This window comes from Chiloscyllium plagiosum, unplaced genomic scaffold, assembly GCF_037043375.1.
Source record: "Chiloscyllium plagiosum isolate Xiang-an unplaced genomic scaffold, Cpla_swu_hap1 HiC_scaffold_13, whole genome shotgun sequence".
NCBI lineage: Eukaryota > Metazoa > Chordata > Chondrichthyes > Orectolobiformes > Hemiscylliidae > Chiloscyllium > Chiloscyllium plagiosum.
The window spans coordinates 77,042,324-77,058,989 of record NW_028270151.1 but is presented as its reverse complement, the minus strand read 5'-3'; the positions used below and the strand labels follow the sequence as shown (position 1 = coordinate 77,058,989).

The following is a 16,666-nucleotide window of genomic DNA, read 5'->3' as shown; positions in this document are numbered from 1 at the left end:
TTATACAGACTCCAGTTAAGCTGGGTTACAAATGCAATCACAGTAAACAATCTTTGTACTCCAGATCTCTTGATGGATAATGCTCTTTTATAAGGTTTCAAGAAATAGAACTGATACTCTGAGAAATGAGGAGTGATATTGGGAGGGATGCATTGGAACGTAGTTTAGGAATGAGCATAAAAGTGAAACATAATAATAAAAACAATCTTACATGGATCGATAACTCAGTTTAACATATTTTGATGGGTTATACAAGTCAAGATACCTGGGGTTTGTTACTTAAGCAGTAGTGCCATCTGAAAAGGCTTTGATACATGTTTAACAAATGGATTTTAAAAAGAAAATCTATTTTAATACTTGCCAATGTTTTTGTTGCTTTAAAACTTTTTTCAGAATTATTTTTTTACTTGCATTCCAACAACTGACCTAAAGGGGGAGCTAGTTGCTTACTGACAGTTGCCATTCAACACTCTTGCCACCAAGACCAGTGGGAACCACTCTGGTGAGATTCCCTAGTCCAGCTCCTCACTGCCCTGATGGTAGATACTCAGCCTATGTCTGCTGCCTGCTTCATGCAGCTCAGATGGAGTACAATGTAAAAAGTGTGATGGTCACATCTCTGGCCTTTCTAATTTAATGAGGAGAAAGTGAGGTCTGCAGATGCTGGAGATCAGAGCTGGAAATGTGTTGCTGGAAAAGCGGAGCAGGTCAGGCAGCATCCAGGGAACAGGAGAATCGACGTTTCGGGCATAAGCCCTTCTTCAGGAATGGGGAAAGTTTGTCCAGCAGGCTAAGATAAAAGGTAGGGAGGAGGGACTTGGGGGAGGGGCGTCGGAAATGTGATAGGTGGAAGGAGGTCATGGTGAGGGTGATAGGTCAGACTGGGGTAGGGGCGGAGAGGTCGGGAAGAAGATTGCAGGTTAGGAAGGCGGTGCTGAATTCGATGGATTTGACTGAGACTGAGACCGCATCTCTTCCACTTCCCGCTCCTCCGCCCTTGAGCCCCGCCCCTCCAACCGCCACCAGGACAGAACCCCACTGGTTGAAACTTTATTGCTGGAACAGCACAGCAGGTCAGGCAGCATCTAGGGAACAGGAGATTCGACGTTTCGGGCACAGGCCCTTCTTCAGGAATGAGCAGAGAGTGTTCAGCAGGAGAAGATAAAAGGTAGGGAGGAGGGACTTGGAGGAGGGGCGTTGGAAATGTGATAGGTGGAAAGAGGTCAGGGTGAGGGTGATAGGTCGGAGTAGGATGGAGGCGGAGAGGTCAAGAAGAAGACTGCAGGTCAGGAAGGCGGTGCTGGGCTGGAGGGATCCGGCTGAGACAAGGTGGGGGGAGGGGGGATGAAGAAACTGGTGATACGGAAGGGGAGGGAGGAGTCCGATACAGTCATCAATGTACCTCGTGCTCCCACGAGGAGGTTGAACAGTTCATCCACTACACTAACACCTTCCACCCCAACCTCAAATTCACCTGGACAGTCTCGGACTCCTCCCTCCCCTTCCTAGACCTTTCTGTTTCTATCTCAGGCGACCGAATCAACACGGACATCTACTACAAACCAACCGACTCCCACAGCTACCTGGACTACACCTCCTCCCATCCTGCCCCCTGTAAAAACGCCATCCCATTCTCCCAATTCCTTCGTCTCCGCCGCATCTGCTCCCAGGAGGACCAGTTCAAAATACGTACAACACAGATGGCCTCCTTCTTCAAGGACTGCAATTTCCCCCCCGACGTGGTCGACGGTGCCCTCCACCGCATCTCCTCCACTTCCCGCTCCTCCGCCCTTGAGCCCCGCCCCTCCAACCGCCACCAGGACAGAACCCCACTGGTCCTCACCTACCACCCCACCAATCTCCATGTACAGCGCATCATCCGCCGTCACTTCCGCCACCTCCAAAACAGACCCCAGCACCAAGGATATATTTCCCTCCCCTCCCCTATCAGCTTTCCGTAGAGACCACTCCCTCCGCGACTCCCTTGTCAGATCCACACCCCCCACCGACCCAACCTCCACTCCCGGCACCTTCCCTTGCAACCGCAGGAGGTGCAACAATTGCGCCCACACCTCCCCCCTCACTTCTCTCCAAGGCCCCAAAGGAAACTTCCATATCCGCCACAGATTCACCTGCACCTCCACCCACATCATCTACTGCATCCGCTGCAGCCGGTGTGGCCTCCTCTATATTGGGGAGACAGGCCGCCTACTTGCGGAGCGATTCAGAGAGTACCTCTGGGCCACCCGGACGAACCAACCCAACCAACCTGTAGCACAGCACTTCAACTCCCCCTCCCACTCCACCGAGGATATGCAGGTCATTGGACTCATCCACCGCCAAACCACAACAACCCGACGGTCGGAGGAGGAGCGTCTTATCTTCCGACTGGGAGCCCTCCAACCGCAGGGGATGAACTTGGACTTCACCAGTTTCTTCATCCCCCCTCCCCCCACCTTGTCTCAGCCGGATCCCTCCAGCCCGGCACCGCCTTCCTGACCTGCAGTCTTCTTCTTGACCTCTCCGCCTCCATCCTACTCCGACCTATCACCCTCACCCTGACCTCTTTCCACCTATCACATTTCCAACGCCCCTCCTCCAAGTCCCTCCTCCCTACCTTTTATCTTCTCCTGCTGAACACTCTCTGCTCATTCCTGATGAAGGGCCTGTGCCCGAAACGTCGAATCTCCTGTTCCCTGGATGCTGCCTGACCTGCTGTGCTGTTCCAGCAATAAAGTTTCAACTTTGATCTCCAGCATCTGCAGACCTCACTTTCTCCCAGAACCCCACTGGTCCTCACCTACCACCCCACCAATCTCCACGTACAGCGCATCATCCGCCGTCATTTCCGTTACCTCCAAACGGACCCCACCACCAAGGATATATTTCCCACCCCTCCCCTATCAGCATTCCGTAAAGACCACTCCCTCCGTGACTCCCTCGTCAGATCCACACCCCCCACTAACCCAACCTCCACTCCCGGCACCTTCCCCTGCAACCGCAGGAGGTGCAAGACTTGTGCCCACACCTCCCCCCTCACCTCCCTCCAAGGCCCCAAAGGAAACTTCCATATCCGCCACAGATTCACCTGCACCTCCACACACATCATCTATTGCATCCTCTGCACCCGATGTGGCCTCCTCTATATTGGGGAGACAGGCCGGCTACTTGCGGAGCGTTTCAGAGAACACCTCTGGGACACCCGGACCAACCAACCCAACCACCCTGTAGCTCAACATTTCAATTCCCCCTCCCACTCCACCAAGGATATGCAGGCCTTTGGACTCCTCCATCGTCAGACCACAACAAAACGACGGTTGGAGGAAGAACGCCTCATCTTCCGCCTAGGAACCCTCCAACCACAAGGGATGAACTCGGATTTCACCAGTTTCCTCATTTCCCCTCCCCCCACCCTGTCTCAGTCAAATCCATCGAATTCAGCACCGCCTTCCTAACCTGCAATCTTCTTCCCGACCTCTCCGCCCCCACCCCAGTCTGACCTATCACCCTCACCTTGACCTCTTTCCACCTATCACATTTCCGACGCCCCTCCCCCAAGTCCCTCCCTACCTTTTATCTTAGCCTGCTGGACAAACTTTCCCCATTCCTGAAGAAGGGCTTATGCCCGAAACGTCGATTCTCCTGTTCCCTGGATGCTGCCTGACCTGCTGCGCTTTTCCAGCAACACATTTCCGTTTCTAATTTAATGGACTGGGAATTAGAAATGAATTTTATTCTTGCAAATTCACCTTGCCTTCTTGAAAGTTTTGACTCACCCGAAGTACAGATCCAGTAGCAATAATAGCCTTCGAGTACCCATCTTGCTTAACTATCATTTTCACCTCAAACTTTCAATAATTGGAGGCAAGAACAACTGAGAGGGACATGTGAGTGAGCTTTAGTCTGAATCTAACTAGTACTGATCTGCAGGTGTCTGAATGGACAGGTATAGATGGAGGGTTCTGAAGCGAGGTCCTTGACCTGAAACACTGAATCTGTTTCTTTCTCCATGGAAGCTGCCAGATTTCAGCATTCCTAGCACTTTACTTTTCTCTAATGTCAAGTATCTACAGTATTTTGCTTTTGCTGTTGGACAAGTAACTTTAATCTGTAATGAACATGTACTATATATGATCCTGAAATATCAGATGGGACAATGTCAAGACAACCTAAATCTCAAGCTAATTAGAGCTTTACTTAACCTGGAACAGCCTGTTCTCGTACACTATAAAGATCACATTTTCTTCGCACTTATTATTTACTTTGATCAGCATTAACAGAAATCACAACAAATAAGATCTAAAATAAACCAAAGGAATGATTTAGAATCAGATTGAAACACCTTGAATAAATGCACAGCAGAAAGATACATTAAGAGGTAAAGAAAAACAGTGATTGCTCATGGTACATACAGAATATCAGGTTCCGGGTTCACAGTATCAGCATGGACAAATAACATTTTGCTGATGACAGATCCGCCAGCCAAGGAAGCAGCCAATCCAGCCCTTAAACCTGATGGGAGGTGCAGAGGACAGGGAGTAAGTGGTGAAATCAATATTGTAAGCGCTAGCCAGCGCAAAACAGAATCAACTACACCCCCACCTGAATAAAAGGAAAGTTCCCAAGTTAACATTGCTGAGTCCAGTATGAAAACAGTGTTCAGATCCTCAGCCCCTTTTCCCCACATTTTCTGACACACAGTGTCTCAGATGATGATATCAGGTGTTGAACTGTGAAAGGCAAGAGTTAAAATAGAAACAATTTGCAGACTACCACATGAGAAGGAAGGTATCGAAACAATATGTTCAAGCTTTTCAATAAGTAAATGTTACAAATTTCAAAACATCAGTGTTTCCTACTTTTGCATTATACTTGGGACAGGCCTTGCATGAATTCTGGCTTTTTACTGAAGTGATAATCTCATTCCTGGCTATCTCACTACTCGTTCTACAACTCTGAAACAGTCAATAACCTGTTTCGCTGTTCAACAGTTGCCACCATAAACCATAAAGTGCAATCAATAACTGTAAGGTAAAATTAGTGATTGTAAAGTTCAGTCATTGGCCTAGAAGTTGGGAGTCAGGAGCCCAGATGATGCAGCCACAAATCATAAGTACAGTCAGTAATGATAAAGGGACAGTCAATAACTTTAACGGATAGTCAGTTACAGCATAAGTCTTGACTGTGAATGACAAATGAACATGTGTTTGCTTTTCCTACACCAAAAATACAACCAGACCACTACAGTTTGCAGTAAAGGTTACCAGATTGTTATCAGCTGGAATGTTGTCTTTTTTATTCTGTGAATTTAGTGTTCACAAATCTCTGGCTAGGATAGGCTAGTCACCTTGAGAAGATGGTGATGAGCTGCATCTTGAACTGCAGCAGCCCTGAGTTGTAGGTAGATACACAGTGCTGTTAGGGAGAGTTCCAGGATTTTTGACTCAGTGACATTGAAGGAATGGTGATATAGTTCCGAGTCAGGATTGCATGTCATCAGCCCGAACTTCACTTTCCTGCCTGATTCCCATAACCCTATAACCCGTTACAAACTAAAAATGTCGAAAATATCCTCCCCAAATTTATTCAGTGTCCCAGTGTACACCACATCCCTGGGTAGTGAATTCCACAGATTCAACACCTTTTGAGAGAAGAAATTCATCCTTATCTGTTTTAAATCCGACACCTGTCAGTTAAAGTTATGACCTCTTGACTTGGTTAGACGTGTGATTCTTTGGGACACTTTATCTGGGCCCACAGCATTGAGTGCCTTCAGCTACTTCTTGATGTCACATGGAGTTGGTTGGAGAACAGCATCTCTGATAATGGGGACATAACGTAGAGCCTGAGATGGATCATTTCATTCGACAAGCCTGGCTGAAGATGGATGCAAATACTTCAGTTTTATTTTTTGTTCCGATGTGCTGGGCTTCCCCATAATTGAATATGTGAATATCTGTGAAGCCTCCACCTCCTGTTGGTTGTTTAACTGTTCTTACATAACTAGATGTGGCAGTACTGCTGATCTTAGGTCCCATCTGTTTGTTGTGGAAAACTTTAGCTCTGTCTGTCACTTGCTGTTTCTATTGTTCAGCATGTGAGTATTCCTGTATTGTGGCTGGGGCTGCTCTCTACTGATCATTGAACTAGGGGTTTTCCAAGAGTGGGGGATATGCTGGACAATGAAGTTTCAGATTCTGCTGCTGCTGGATGATCAGCTTTGAGTTCTTCAATGTGTCTGAAAGCTGTTCCATTTAGCACAGCGGCAGGGCCATCATACAATGGAAGATAACGTCAACAGGAAAACGGAACTCTGTTTCTACAGGTACTGTGTGGTGGTTGCTCATACCAGTACTGTCATGGCAGATGACAACTAGACTGGTGAGCATGAAGTCAAGTACATTTTTTCCCTTGTTATTTCCCTCACCACATGCCACATACCCTGCTGATTATCACATTCCATCCCTAATCAGCTGATGAACCAGTACTGATTCATGTTTAGTGTAAATGGAGGAATCACGAAGGGTGGCACGGGCACAGAATTTACTCTGGGTCATGGATTTCAATATCTGTTGGCACAAGTATCTCAACAGTACCACCATTACTGCCAGAGCTGATTGAGTCTTAAGGTAGTTAGCAACTGCTACTTTAAGACTCAGCCAACTCTGTCAGCAGCAGTGTTGCTGAGCCACTCGTACTGATAGATATTGAAGTCTGTCACCCAGAGTAAAAACTGCACCCTCGCCCCCCTCAGTGATTCCTCCAAGTGACATTAAACATGAACCAGTACTTGTTCATCAGCTGATCAGGAGCAGAATGTAATATTCAGCAGGATATTTCCTTGTCTATGTCTAACTTGGTAACTTAAGATTTCATGGGATTAAGGATTCCCAGGGCAACTCCTCTTGGCTGCATACTATTGTGCCACCATCTCTGGTGGATGTATCCAGGCGGTACTGTAGGGATGTAACCAGGAATATTAATGATGGTGGCATCTGGGACGTTGATTCCAAGGGCATGATTATACCAGGCTGCTGTTTGACTAATCACTGAGACAGCTATTCCAATGTTGCAACAAGCACCTAGATGTTGATGAGGAGAATTTTGCAGGGTCGACAGAGTTGTTTTTGCTACTGTTGTTTTGGTCAATTCCATGTGAATTGTTCGATTTCATTCATTTCTAATTTGCCCTCTGTAGCTCAGGGTAAGTCTTGCTCCAGGTGTCTTTGAAGTGAGAAGTACAGTGAATAGTAGGGACTGTGTCACTGCTGATATTGTTTAAGTGCATATGAACAAGGAGCAGGAGTAGGTTATTCAGCCCCTTGAGCCTGCTCCGCCATTCAGTAAGATCCTGGTTGATCTGATTGTTACCATAAGTCTGTATTCGAGCCCACTGCTGATAAACTTTCACCCCCTTCTTTACCAAGAATCTATCCATCTTTGCACTAAAGATATTCAAAGAAACTGTTTTCATTGCCTTTCCAGAAAGAGTTTCACAGACACATGACACTCTCAGAAAAACATTGTGGCTAATTTCTTTCAAATAGGCACCCCCTTATTTTTGACCAGTGACCCTAAGTTCTAGGTTTTCCCTCCAAAGGAAACATCCTCTCCACATTGTCCCTGTCAAGATCCTTCAGGATTTTATATGTATCAATCAAGTCACCTCTTAATCTTCGAAGTTCCCGTGCACATGTAAGCCTAGCTGTCCAACCTTTCCTCATAAGACAAACTGCTCATTCTAGTAATTAGACTCGTAAACCTCCTTGAATTGCCTCCAGCACATTTACATCTCTGCTTAAATAAAGTGTCCATGGTCCACTATGCATGGTACTCCACATGTGGTCTCACCAGAGCCCTAAAGAACTGAAGCAGAATCCCTAGTTTTGTATTCAAATCCCCCTCACAATAAATGATAACATTCTATTAGCTTTCTTAGCATCACTTACTTGGGTAAAGAATCTTGGAGTTAAGCATTGGCAAGTTGTCTCGATTTGCTGTTGGAGTAGGAAGTGAAGATGAGCTGCCGATTGATAAGCTTCCTTTACTGATCCTCCTCTCACAGGGAGACTTTGGCACTGCAATGACAACAGGACAACAGTCTCCAGTTACGTTCTGTTGGTTACTATAAACTGAGATTCTTATAACCACACTGTAAGACTTACCCACACAACCTAACAATCCTTCACGTGAACAGAAGTGCACTGCAGAAATGTAAAAATTCAGGAGAATCACAATGACTGGAACCATGAAATGATCCAAATAAGAAAGCCTGACTGTTCAGCACAAACAACTGCCACATAAGCCTTAAATATAAATGCTCCCAGTTTCAACTTGCTTGCAAATTATGTATTTTATCTTTTTGTCAGGTCTTCTAAAAACATTTGTCTTAACCAGGGTAGACCAACAGTCATGAAGAACCAAAGCCAACTACCAGAAGTTGTACTTCCACTTTCTGAGTTAGTCATTTGCTGAATTGACAAATTGTTTCTTTGCCACTATGTATTTTCCTATTCTCTCCCTGAATGGTCCAACATTCTTCAGGTGAAAGGCAGATACATCAAACAAAAATCAATGACATTTCCGCTTGCAGACCCTATTCAGTTCTGCTCCCAAAAAGTTCAATTTTTACTTGCAGATTTTAAGTCAATGCCATTTCAACCTTCAGACATTTATAAATTTAAGTATTACCCTCAGTGTCATTCTCACTCTCAGATCTTGCTCTGCACCACTTCTGTTCTTAGGCCTTGTTCAGTACATTCTCATCCTCAGACCATGTCAGTGCTATTCCTACCTTCAGGAATTGGACAGTGCCATTCCTACCCTAAGACTCATTAAATGCCAATTCTGACTCAGAATTTGGTTGGTGATGTTCCTGCCATATTTCCAATCCCCACATCGCTTTAACGGCATTGTTGCATACAGTTCTCATTTAATGTTGACCAATATCCTACTTCTAAGACACTACTATTAGGTTCTAAGTTTCCTCTCACTAATCTCATGATGTTTCATCTCTTGGTGTCTTTCCATACTCCTCTTTTTCCCTCATGTTACATTTCTCTTCCTTTCCTCCTTTTTCCCCAGTTGTGCTTTTTCACCAAATCTCTTGGAAGTGCTCCATGTTTTCCATGAAAATCTAGAATTCTATCTCTGCAAACTTGTGTGTCTTAGTCCATGTAAGAGCTTTTTTCAAAGATGAAAATCTATAATAACTGTATCAAATGGTCTTATGCATGTACAGTTCTGTATCAGAGAACTTCAAGGTTCAGTACCTTTCCGGTAGACCCTTCCTTTAATATTGGCACTATACGAGGAATGCAGTGAGATCTTGTCTTCAGTTTGGGATTCTCTCTTTTCTTCCTCTGAACAGAGACCAAAAGTGTAACCTTCCTGATCCTGTGTCTGTGCATTTTGCTCATCCACAGCTAGACAGAACAGTGAGAACAAAGATTATCAATCGTAAGCTATTCAATACGACTAAGGCTGTTTATAACTTTTTTTCCACAATGACTTAATGTGCTGATTACTTGTTAACCATGTCTGTTACTGGTCAAATACACATTGATGCATTTTTAATTTGCCCTTATATGTTTAAAATGTTGAGTTATTTCTGTGAAAATTTCAAACTGGTAAAACCCAGACACCTAAAATGTTTTAGCAATGAAAAGAGATGTGGACATTGCATTGAACCATCTTTTATCTTGGTTACTGTTAACCTTTAATTCATATTATTAGGGGCCAGGAAGTTTTGTACAGACTGGTTAGGTGCCTAATGCTTGCCTAGATCAACATAATAAAGCCACTAACTGTGCAGTGAGCTGCTCGTGATCTCTTACCTTTCTCTGCATGTTCTATAATCTGTCGTATTGCCTTCTTCAAGCTATTTGCTCGCAACATGAGTTGCTCTCTTGGGCGGAATATCTGTGGCCTGGGGGAGCAGACCGGCCTGTCCTCAGCCAGGTCACATGTGATATTGGTTGTCTCACAATCTTCTTGCTCTTCAGCAATTGTTGGCGGCGGGTTTGGTAAGGATGATGCCGCCTGGGATTCATCACTGAGTGTTTTAAGCAATGAGTCCAGTTTTTCTTTGAGGACAGAACACTATGATAAAATGAAGAATATATCAGAATGGTTAATGAAAATATTGTGGCAATAAAGAGTGCAGAGATAGTAAAGTTATAATATCTTAAGGAATAAAGCAAGTGTTAGTCAATGGTTATCAAGAGTAATGGTACAATGAGGTGCATAAGGAATTTGGATAAGGAGATACTTTTGTTGATTCTTGGTGGAAAAGCTGTATTATCAATGGCATTACAGAAATCTGGTTCAACAATGGAACTGATTTGCTACACATACAGGAACAAAGATGATTTTGGTAGAAAAGAAAAAGTGGAAGGGATATAATAGAAAAGAACATCTTTGGAACATGTATAAACCTGCCTCGACAAGCTGTGCAAAAGGTGGAAATTGCATGATGGGAAATCTGAAAGGACAGGTACAATCTGTTGACATCGGTTGACAGAGATACATTGAAAGCAGGAATAGACCATTTGGCGCTTTGAGCAGATGGCTGATCACCTAAGTGAATAGCTAGTTCCTGCTTTACTCCCATATCCTCTTGTCCCGTTAGCCCCAACTGTTACATCCAACTCCTTCCTGAAATCAATCAATGTCTTGGCCTTGACTGCCTTCTGGCTTCCCACTGTCTGGCTGAAGAGATTTCTCATTATCTAAGTCCTAAATGGTTCACCCTAAACTTCTGAATTGTGACCCTTGGTTCTGGACCTGCGGGGGCGTCCTTCCTGCACTTACTCTGTCCAGACCGTTCAACTTTTATAGGTTTCTATGAAATTACTCCTCATTCTTCTGAGCTCCCAACAAATATAATCCTGACTGACTCAACCTCTCCTCATTTGTCAGTCTTGCCATCCCAGGAATCAGTTGTTGCACTCTCTGTACCAAGAACATCCTTTGTCAGAGAAGGAGACCTGTTGGACACTATCCAGCTAGGAAAACAGAGGATCAGTAATATATTATAGAATCCTTACAGTGTGGAAGGCGGCCATTTGGCCCATCTAGTTCAAACCAACTTCCACAGAGTATCTCTGCCAGACCCCCCCCCCCCCCCCCCCCCCCCCCCCCCCCCCCCCCCCCCCCCCCCCCCCCACTGCAGCCTATTCCTCCAATTCTGCACTTTCTATGGCTAACTCTCCTAGCCTGCCCATCTCTGGACACTATGGGCAATTTATCATGGCCAGTCCACCTGACCTACACATCTTTGGACTGTGGGAGAGAACTAGAGCATCCAGAGAAAACCCACGCAGACACAGGGAGAATGTAGAATGTATCCACACAAATTATATTAGAGATTCACTAAGTAAATTCTTGAACTCACGGGATTACATACTGTATCAATTGCCAGGGATAGACTGAAAAGTATTTGAAGGTGCAAACAGGAGTGAGGCCATGGACCTTGACCTAATAATGCAAGGGACAATTGGTAAATGAACCTGTGACCAGGATGCTATCAGATCTGATCTTAAATGAGATGCTACAGCAGATCACAGACAGGAAATACAATAAGATTGTAAAGCAAACCACAGTGAGAGATTACAATATGTTGCCATTTAAATTTAAGCTTATAATAGAAATAGCAATACGTACTATAGGGATTTCAAATTTCGGAAGGTAAATTACAAAGATAAACTGGCTAGCATCATTAGAATGGCAAAATAGCTCCTGTTTAGGTATATTCTACAGAACACAAAACAAATGCATGTTACTAAAGAAAGGAGGAAATAATAGAAGCAAAAATATGGAAAGTTCAAGAAAAGATTGTTCATAATATAATGTGAGCATACAATGGTTTACACAAATAAATATGATTGCAAGGAATGGATATTATTCGACAATAGCTAAAATGGAAAATGAGGGAAGAATAACCAAATACTAAGACCGAGTCAGAATTTCTAGAATAATAGACAGTGTAAAAAGGGAACACTGGAACCACTAAACGACCTCAAGGATAAAAGTCAATTCAATGATCAAGGGGTATTGACTATAAGAGAGACCTCTTGTAGATACAGAAGGAATCCTATAAGAGGGGAGAGTGAATTATTGAGGTATGGTACAGTAAGAGAAAATCTGTACAAAATAATAAGCCATCTTAGTTAACAAATTTATAGGGGTTCTTTGCAAAATGACAGAACTTGTTGGTAGTGGAAATACAATGGATGTGATACATTTAGATTTCAGTAAAGGTTTCTATATTGTGTCTCATGGTAAGACTGCAAGGTCGAACTTTAGGCTAGCCAATGAAACAGGTTGAAAATGAGCTAAACAAGTGAAAGCAAGTGGGGTATATGTGTGCATGTATGTGTGTGCATGCGCGTGTGTGCAGGGGTCAAACAGGAAGTTAGAAACCAGTCAAATATAAAGAGATATTGATTTTAGAATTAGTTCATAGTTCATGGGCATCACTGGCTGGACCAGCATTTATTGCCTGTGCCTAGCTGCTGTTGAGAAGGTGATGGTGAGTTGTCTTCTTGAACTGCTGCAGTCTAAGTATTGTAGAAAGACCAACAATGTCATTTGGGAGGGAGATCCAGGATTTTGAACCACTCACACTGAAGTAACGGCAATGTTAGGATGGCGAGTGGCTTGGAGAGGATCTTGGAGGTGGCAGTGTTCCAATGTATCTGCTGCCCTTATCCTTCCAGATGGAAGCAATTGTGAGCTTGGATGATGTCTTGATGAATTTCTGCAGCATCTTGTAGATAGTACACAGTACTGGTACTGAGCTTGGTGGAGGAGGGACTGAATGTTTGTGGACGTGATGCCAAGCAAGTGGGTCGCTTTGGTCTGGATGGTGTCGAGGTTCTTGACTGCTGGGTTGAAGTTGCATCATCAAGTGGAGAGTATTCCATCACACTCCTCATTTGTGCTTGTAGATGGTAGACGGCTTTGGGGAGTTTTGATTAGTGGAAAAATCAGTCGGAGCAGTAAATAATACTCTTGCTTTGCTGCATGTTTGCTGCAGCTGACTTGAAACAAAGTCTTATTGTACTTGAAATACTATCCAGTGGACAAACTGATTACATTTGAAAACAAAATTTTAAAGCGAATACTGGTACCAAGTGACACTGAATACGGCCAAATGCAGACCACTAAGTCTAGAAAAAGAATAAGCCGCCCAGGTAATTAGCACCAGACACATATTGTCTGATCTCAGCTACTTAGGTGATCTAACAGTACGGATGCCAGTGCCTGTGGAACTTTGAGTCAGTGTCACTAGCAGAGAAAACTGAAGGGAAAAAGTGGTTGATGGTAAAGCTTTCCCTGCATACCTTTCTCGCCATAGTCTCTGATTCTTCCCAGTTCTCTGCTGTTCTTTCATAAGCCTTCCCGACCCGGGCAACAAAATCTTTCACTGTTTCACAAAGGACTCTGCAACGGGAAAGCAGGTGAACAATGCAAATAACAGCACCTGATATTATTCAGACTGGCTTGTACCAAATGTAGCCATCCTCTCAATAGCTCTGCTGGTTTTCATCATGTAAAATTTACTTTGACCTAGCTGCCTTTTCTGTCTCTTGATGTGTGAGTGATCAATACTAATCATGTGGCCATCACTGAATTAGAGCAATGGAGGGTTGCATGAGACAACCAGATGCCACACTTCGAACTGCTCCAAGTTAAAACATTCATCAGACTTGTTCAAAATCAAATTTTGTATTGTCAGTGATGAATCTGAGCTTTTTGTTTTGCTTTTATTGCATTTCATCTGACTTTGTCTGCATCGATCGAGAAATTTGGTTGGTCCTGATAACAAAATAACTGGGCACTGTCCATCTACAGATTTCTGCAGTTGTTAATTCAGTACACAGAATGCCTGCTGCTCTAACTGTGGATTAAAAAAAACACAAATTGCACACTTGGTTTATTTTTTAAGTGGCAGATTGGAGGGAAAGGAGCTACAAATACATGAAATATGGAGAAAAGCAGGAAGGAACGGCTGAAACCACTCAGACTTGTGACGATTTGACTTAGTCCAGATACATTTTGTTGTACAATACTCACTTGGCTGATGATATTACCACTGAATGCTGATCTGATGTCAGGATTTTTGAGAGATGTGCAGCAACTGAATCCTCATAGAATGAAATCTGCTGTACCTGGCAAATTGAACACAAGTTACATTAGCCACTCTCACAGCCCAGCCCATATAACTGTGCACAAAGTGAAAAAGCTACTCTGGAACAAAGAATAGAAGTTAGAAATAACGTAAGCCACCCAGCTCTTCACGTGATAATCCTGATATGTATCTTTTATAACTTTAATCATCTATCAAATCTTCCCTTAACCTTCACAGATTTTCAGAGAACTCCCTTCATCTAATGACATATAAAATATTCTTCAAAGCATTATTATCTCTGAGAAAAATGGAACATAAGCTCTACAGTCTAACAAAGACAAAGGTTGGGGCTGAGGAGTAGTGAAGAATTTGCTTGTATCAAAAACGGAATACAGAAATACATTTGCATCCTCACCCCTAGCATTTCATTAAATGATTGATGAACAATGAGAGTTGATTACATTACTACTGAACGTCACGGCTATGCCGTAAGCTTGTATTACTTGACAACTATTTTTGATGCACCGATCGTTGTACCCATATTGTGCAGACTCCTTACCTCCAAATCATCACTGAAATCCTCTATCCCCAGTGAAGATGAGGAATGTCGTGGCACTTTTGTTTCGTAAACCATTATACCCCATCTATAAAAATCAACATTATGATTAAACTACTACCTGTGGGTTATCCATTTTCTCAGCCACTGCACATGATTCCAGGCCATTATGTTTCTCCCAATTATGTATTGTTACACTAATTCCTTATATCATGCACTATTCTTCTTTTCCCTGCACCATGCACTATTCCTTTTCCATCCACATCATGCTTCATTACCATCCCCCATATCATGCACTATCATTCACCCAGTAGTACACTGCTTTGATTCCCACTATGCACGATTATTCACCCATCCCTTACAACACAGCATTATTCTATCCCTACTACAATGCAGCCTTACCAAGCTTATAGGAAGGTAACCTTCAACCTTTTCCAACAATGGAAATTAATCTGCGAAGCACTCAGTAAATAGCCTCTCATCTATGCAAGAGAAATGGCCATTACCTGGCCCTTTGCTGCTTCCAGATTGCTGCACCATTGTGTTCTCCCCTATTCCCTGAGCCGATTGGTCCAAGATTATGAACTCAAGGTGCTTGACGGTGTGTCCCAAGGATCCACAATGCTTGCTGTTGTCTTAGCCACATCCACAGTTTGTTACGATGCTTGTTACTGTGCAGTAAACTTTCTTGCATCTTTTCTCAGTTACTGAACAATACTGCTTCTATCACACATGTCTATAAGCTTGGTGCTGAATATCTTATCGCCTCACCTCCTTGTCAGCATTTACCTATCCTCGGATAAAACTTCCGCAAGCATCAACAAATGTGTGAGCCTATAGAGAGTCAGCAGGTTACTTGACAGTGAGAAAACATCACAGTTATGCTCAATTCCGTCCTCACTCAGCATCCTATACACACTATCCAGCAGAACTGCAATCAGGAGCAGAAACCCTGACTACTTTGCCCCTCTCAGAAACAAAGATAGTGAACACTTTGTATACCTAAGTGTCAAAGGAAAAACATGGTATTGCACAATTGTGCATTAAAGTTAAATCAACAGAATGCAGTGAAACAGGCTTCTCCTCGCACTGACTTAACTAATATAAGAAAATGAGCAAATTTGTTAACAATGTTCTCACCTGTCCAGCATTTTTGTACTTGCTCTTTCCAGTTTCTCCAGGATCTGAGGAAGCTGAGTGTCATCATCACAGGCTGATCCCCATCCAAGCACACGTGCCAGATCATTTCCTGTACCCAAAGGTAAAACTCCCATCTGGCACTGAGAAAGTTTGGCAGTTACTAAAAACAAGAATCACCAATTTCCTAGAACACCCCACCCTCACCTGCTGGGCTCTATACCAAACCCATAATCTCAATCTCTCATACTATAGCATTCTCAAACACAGGAAGTGAAATGATGGATCTGATGTTCACAGTAGTCAAAAATAAAATGGAGCTGGACTAATTAAAACAATGAAAGAATGAGCAGACTGGCTCTGCAAGGAATAGAATGATGGGCCCAAATATCAAACTTGACTCGGACTGATTTGTAATTTTTCTCTGGATTACTTTGCTGGAGAATTGTGAACACCAACCATTATTTGTTGTTATTGTGTCTCTGGCTCAAATCAAAAAGAGAAAATATTTGTCTTGTCTACACAAGATTCCACACTATACCTGTTTGTGAAGATTGAGACTATCGATTTCAGACAGCACCCATCCAACGCTGCCATCTCCACCACATACTAGGATTCGAAATGTGTCAAACTTTTGGAATAACCGCAAACTGTAAACAAAAAGACAGTGTGTACAATGACACTGTTGTTTGGTCTGTGCTGCTTGAAAACAAACACAACAAATGGAACAAACCCTAAATAACATTCCCAAAGCTGTTTGACTTCACATCTCAACTGAATATGAATATTACTATAATTCCACTTCTTTGTCATACAATTATTTCCACACTTACATGTTT

At 43.4% G+C, this 16,666-nt stretch overlaps 1 protein-coding gene across 7 annotated transcripts in view; it reads right to left on the bottom strand.

Moving 5' to 3' along the window:
• dgkd (diacylglycerol kinase delta) overlaps positions 1–16,666 on the bottom strand; it is a 151,005-nt gene that overhangs the window by 37,749 nt on the left and 96,590 nt on the right. For all 7 annotated transcript variants that reach the window (XR_015759222.1, XM_087993770.1, XM_043701899.2 and 4 more), the window contains 9 exons: positions 16,369–16,477; positions 15,831–15,970; positions 14,694–14,778; positions 14,080–14,174; positions 13,347–13,446; positions 9,837–10,101; positions 9,273–9,425; positions 7,950–8,078; positions 4,413–4,512 (listed from right to left, as the gene is read on the bottom strand). Coding sequence is in view for 6 of the 7 variants with exons in the window: in XM_087993770.1 (XP_087849896.1) it covers positions 4,413–4,512; positions 7,950–8,078; positions 9,273–9,425; positions 9,837–10,101; positions 13,347–13,446; positions 14,080–14,174; positions 14,694–14,778; positions 15,831–15,970; positions 16,369–16,477 (1,176 nt within the window). In the remaining variant the exon portion in view is untranslated. The remainder of the gene's footprint in view (positions 1–4,412; positions 4,513–7,949; positions 8,079–9,272; positions 9,426–9,836; positions 10,102–13,346; positions 13,447–14,079; positions 14,175–14,693; positions 14,779–15,830; positions 15,971–16,368; positions 16,478–16,666) is intronic.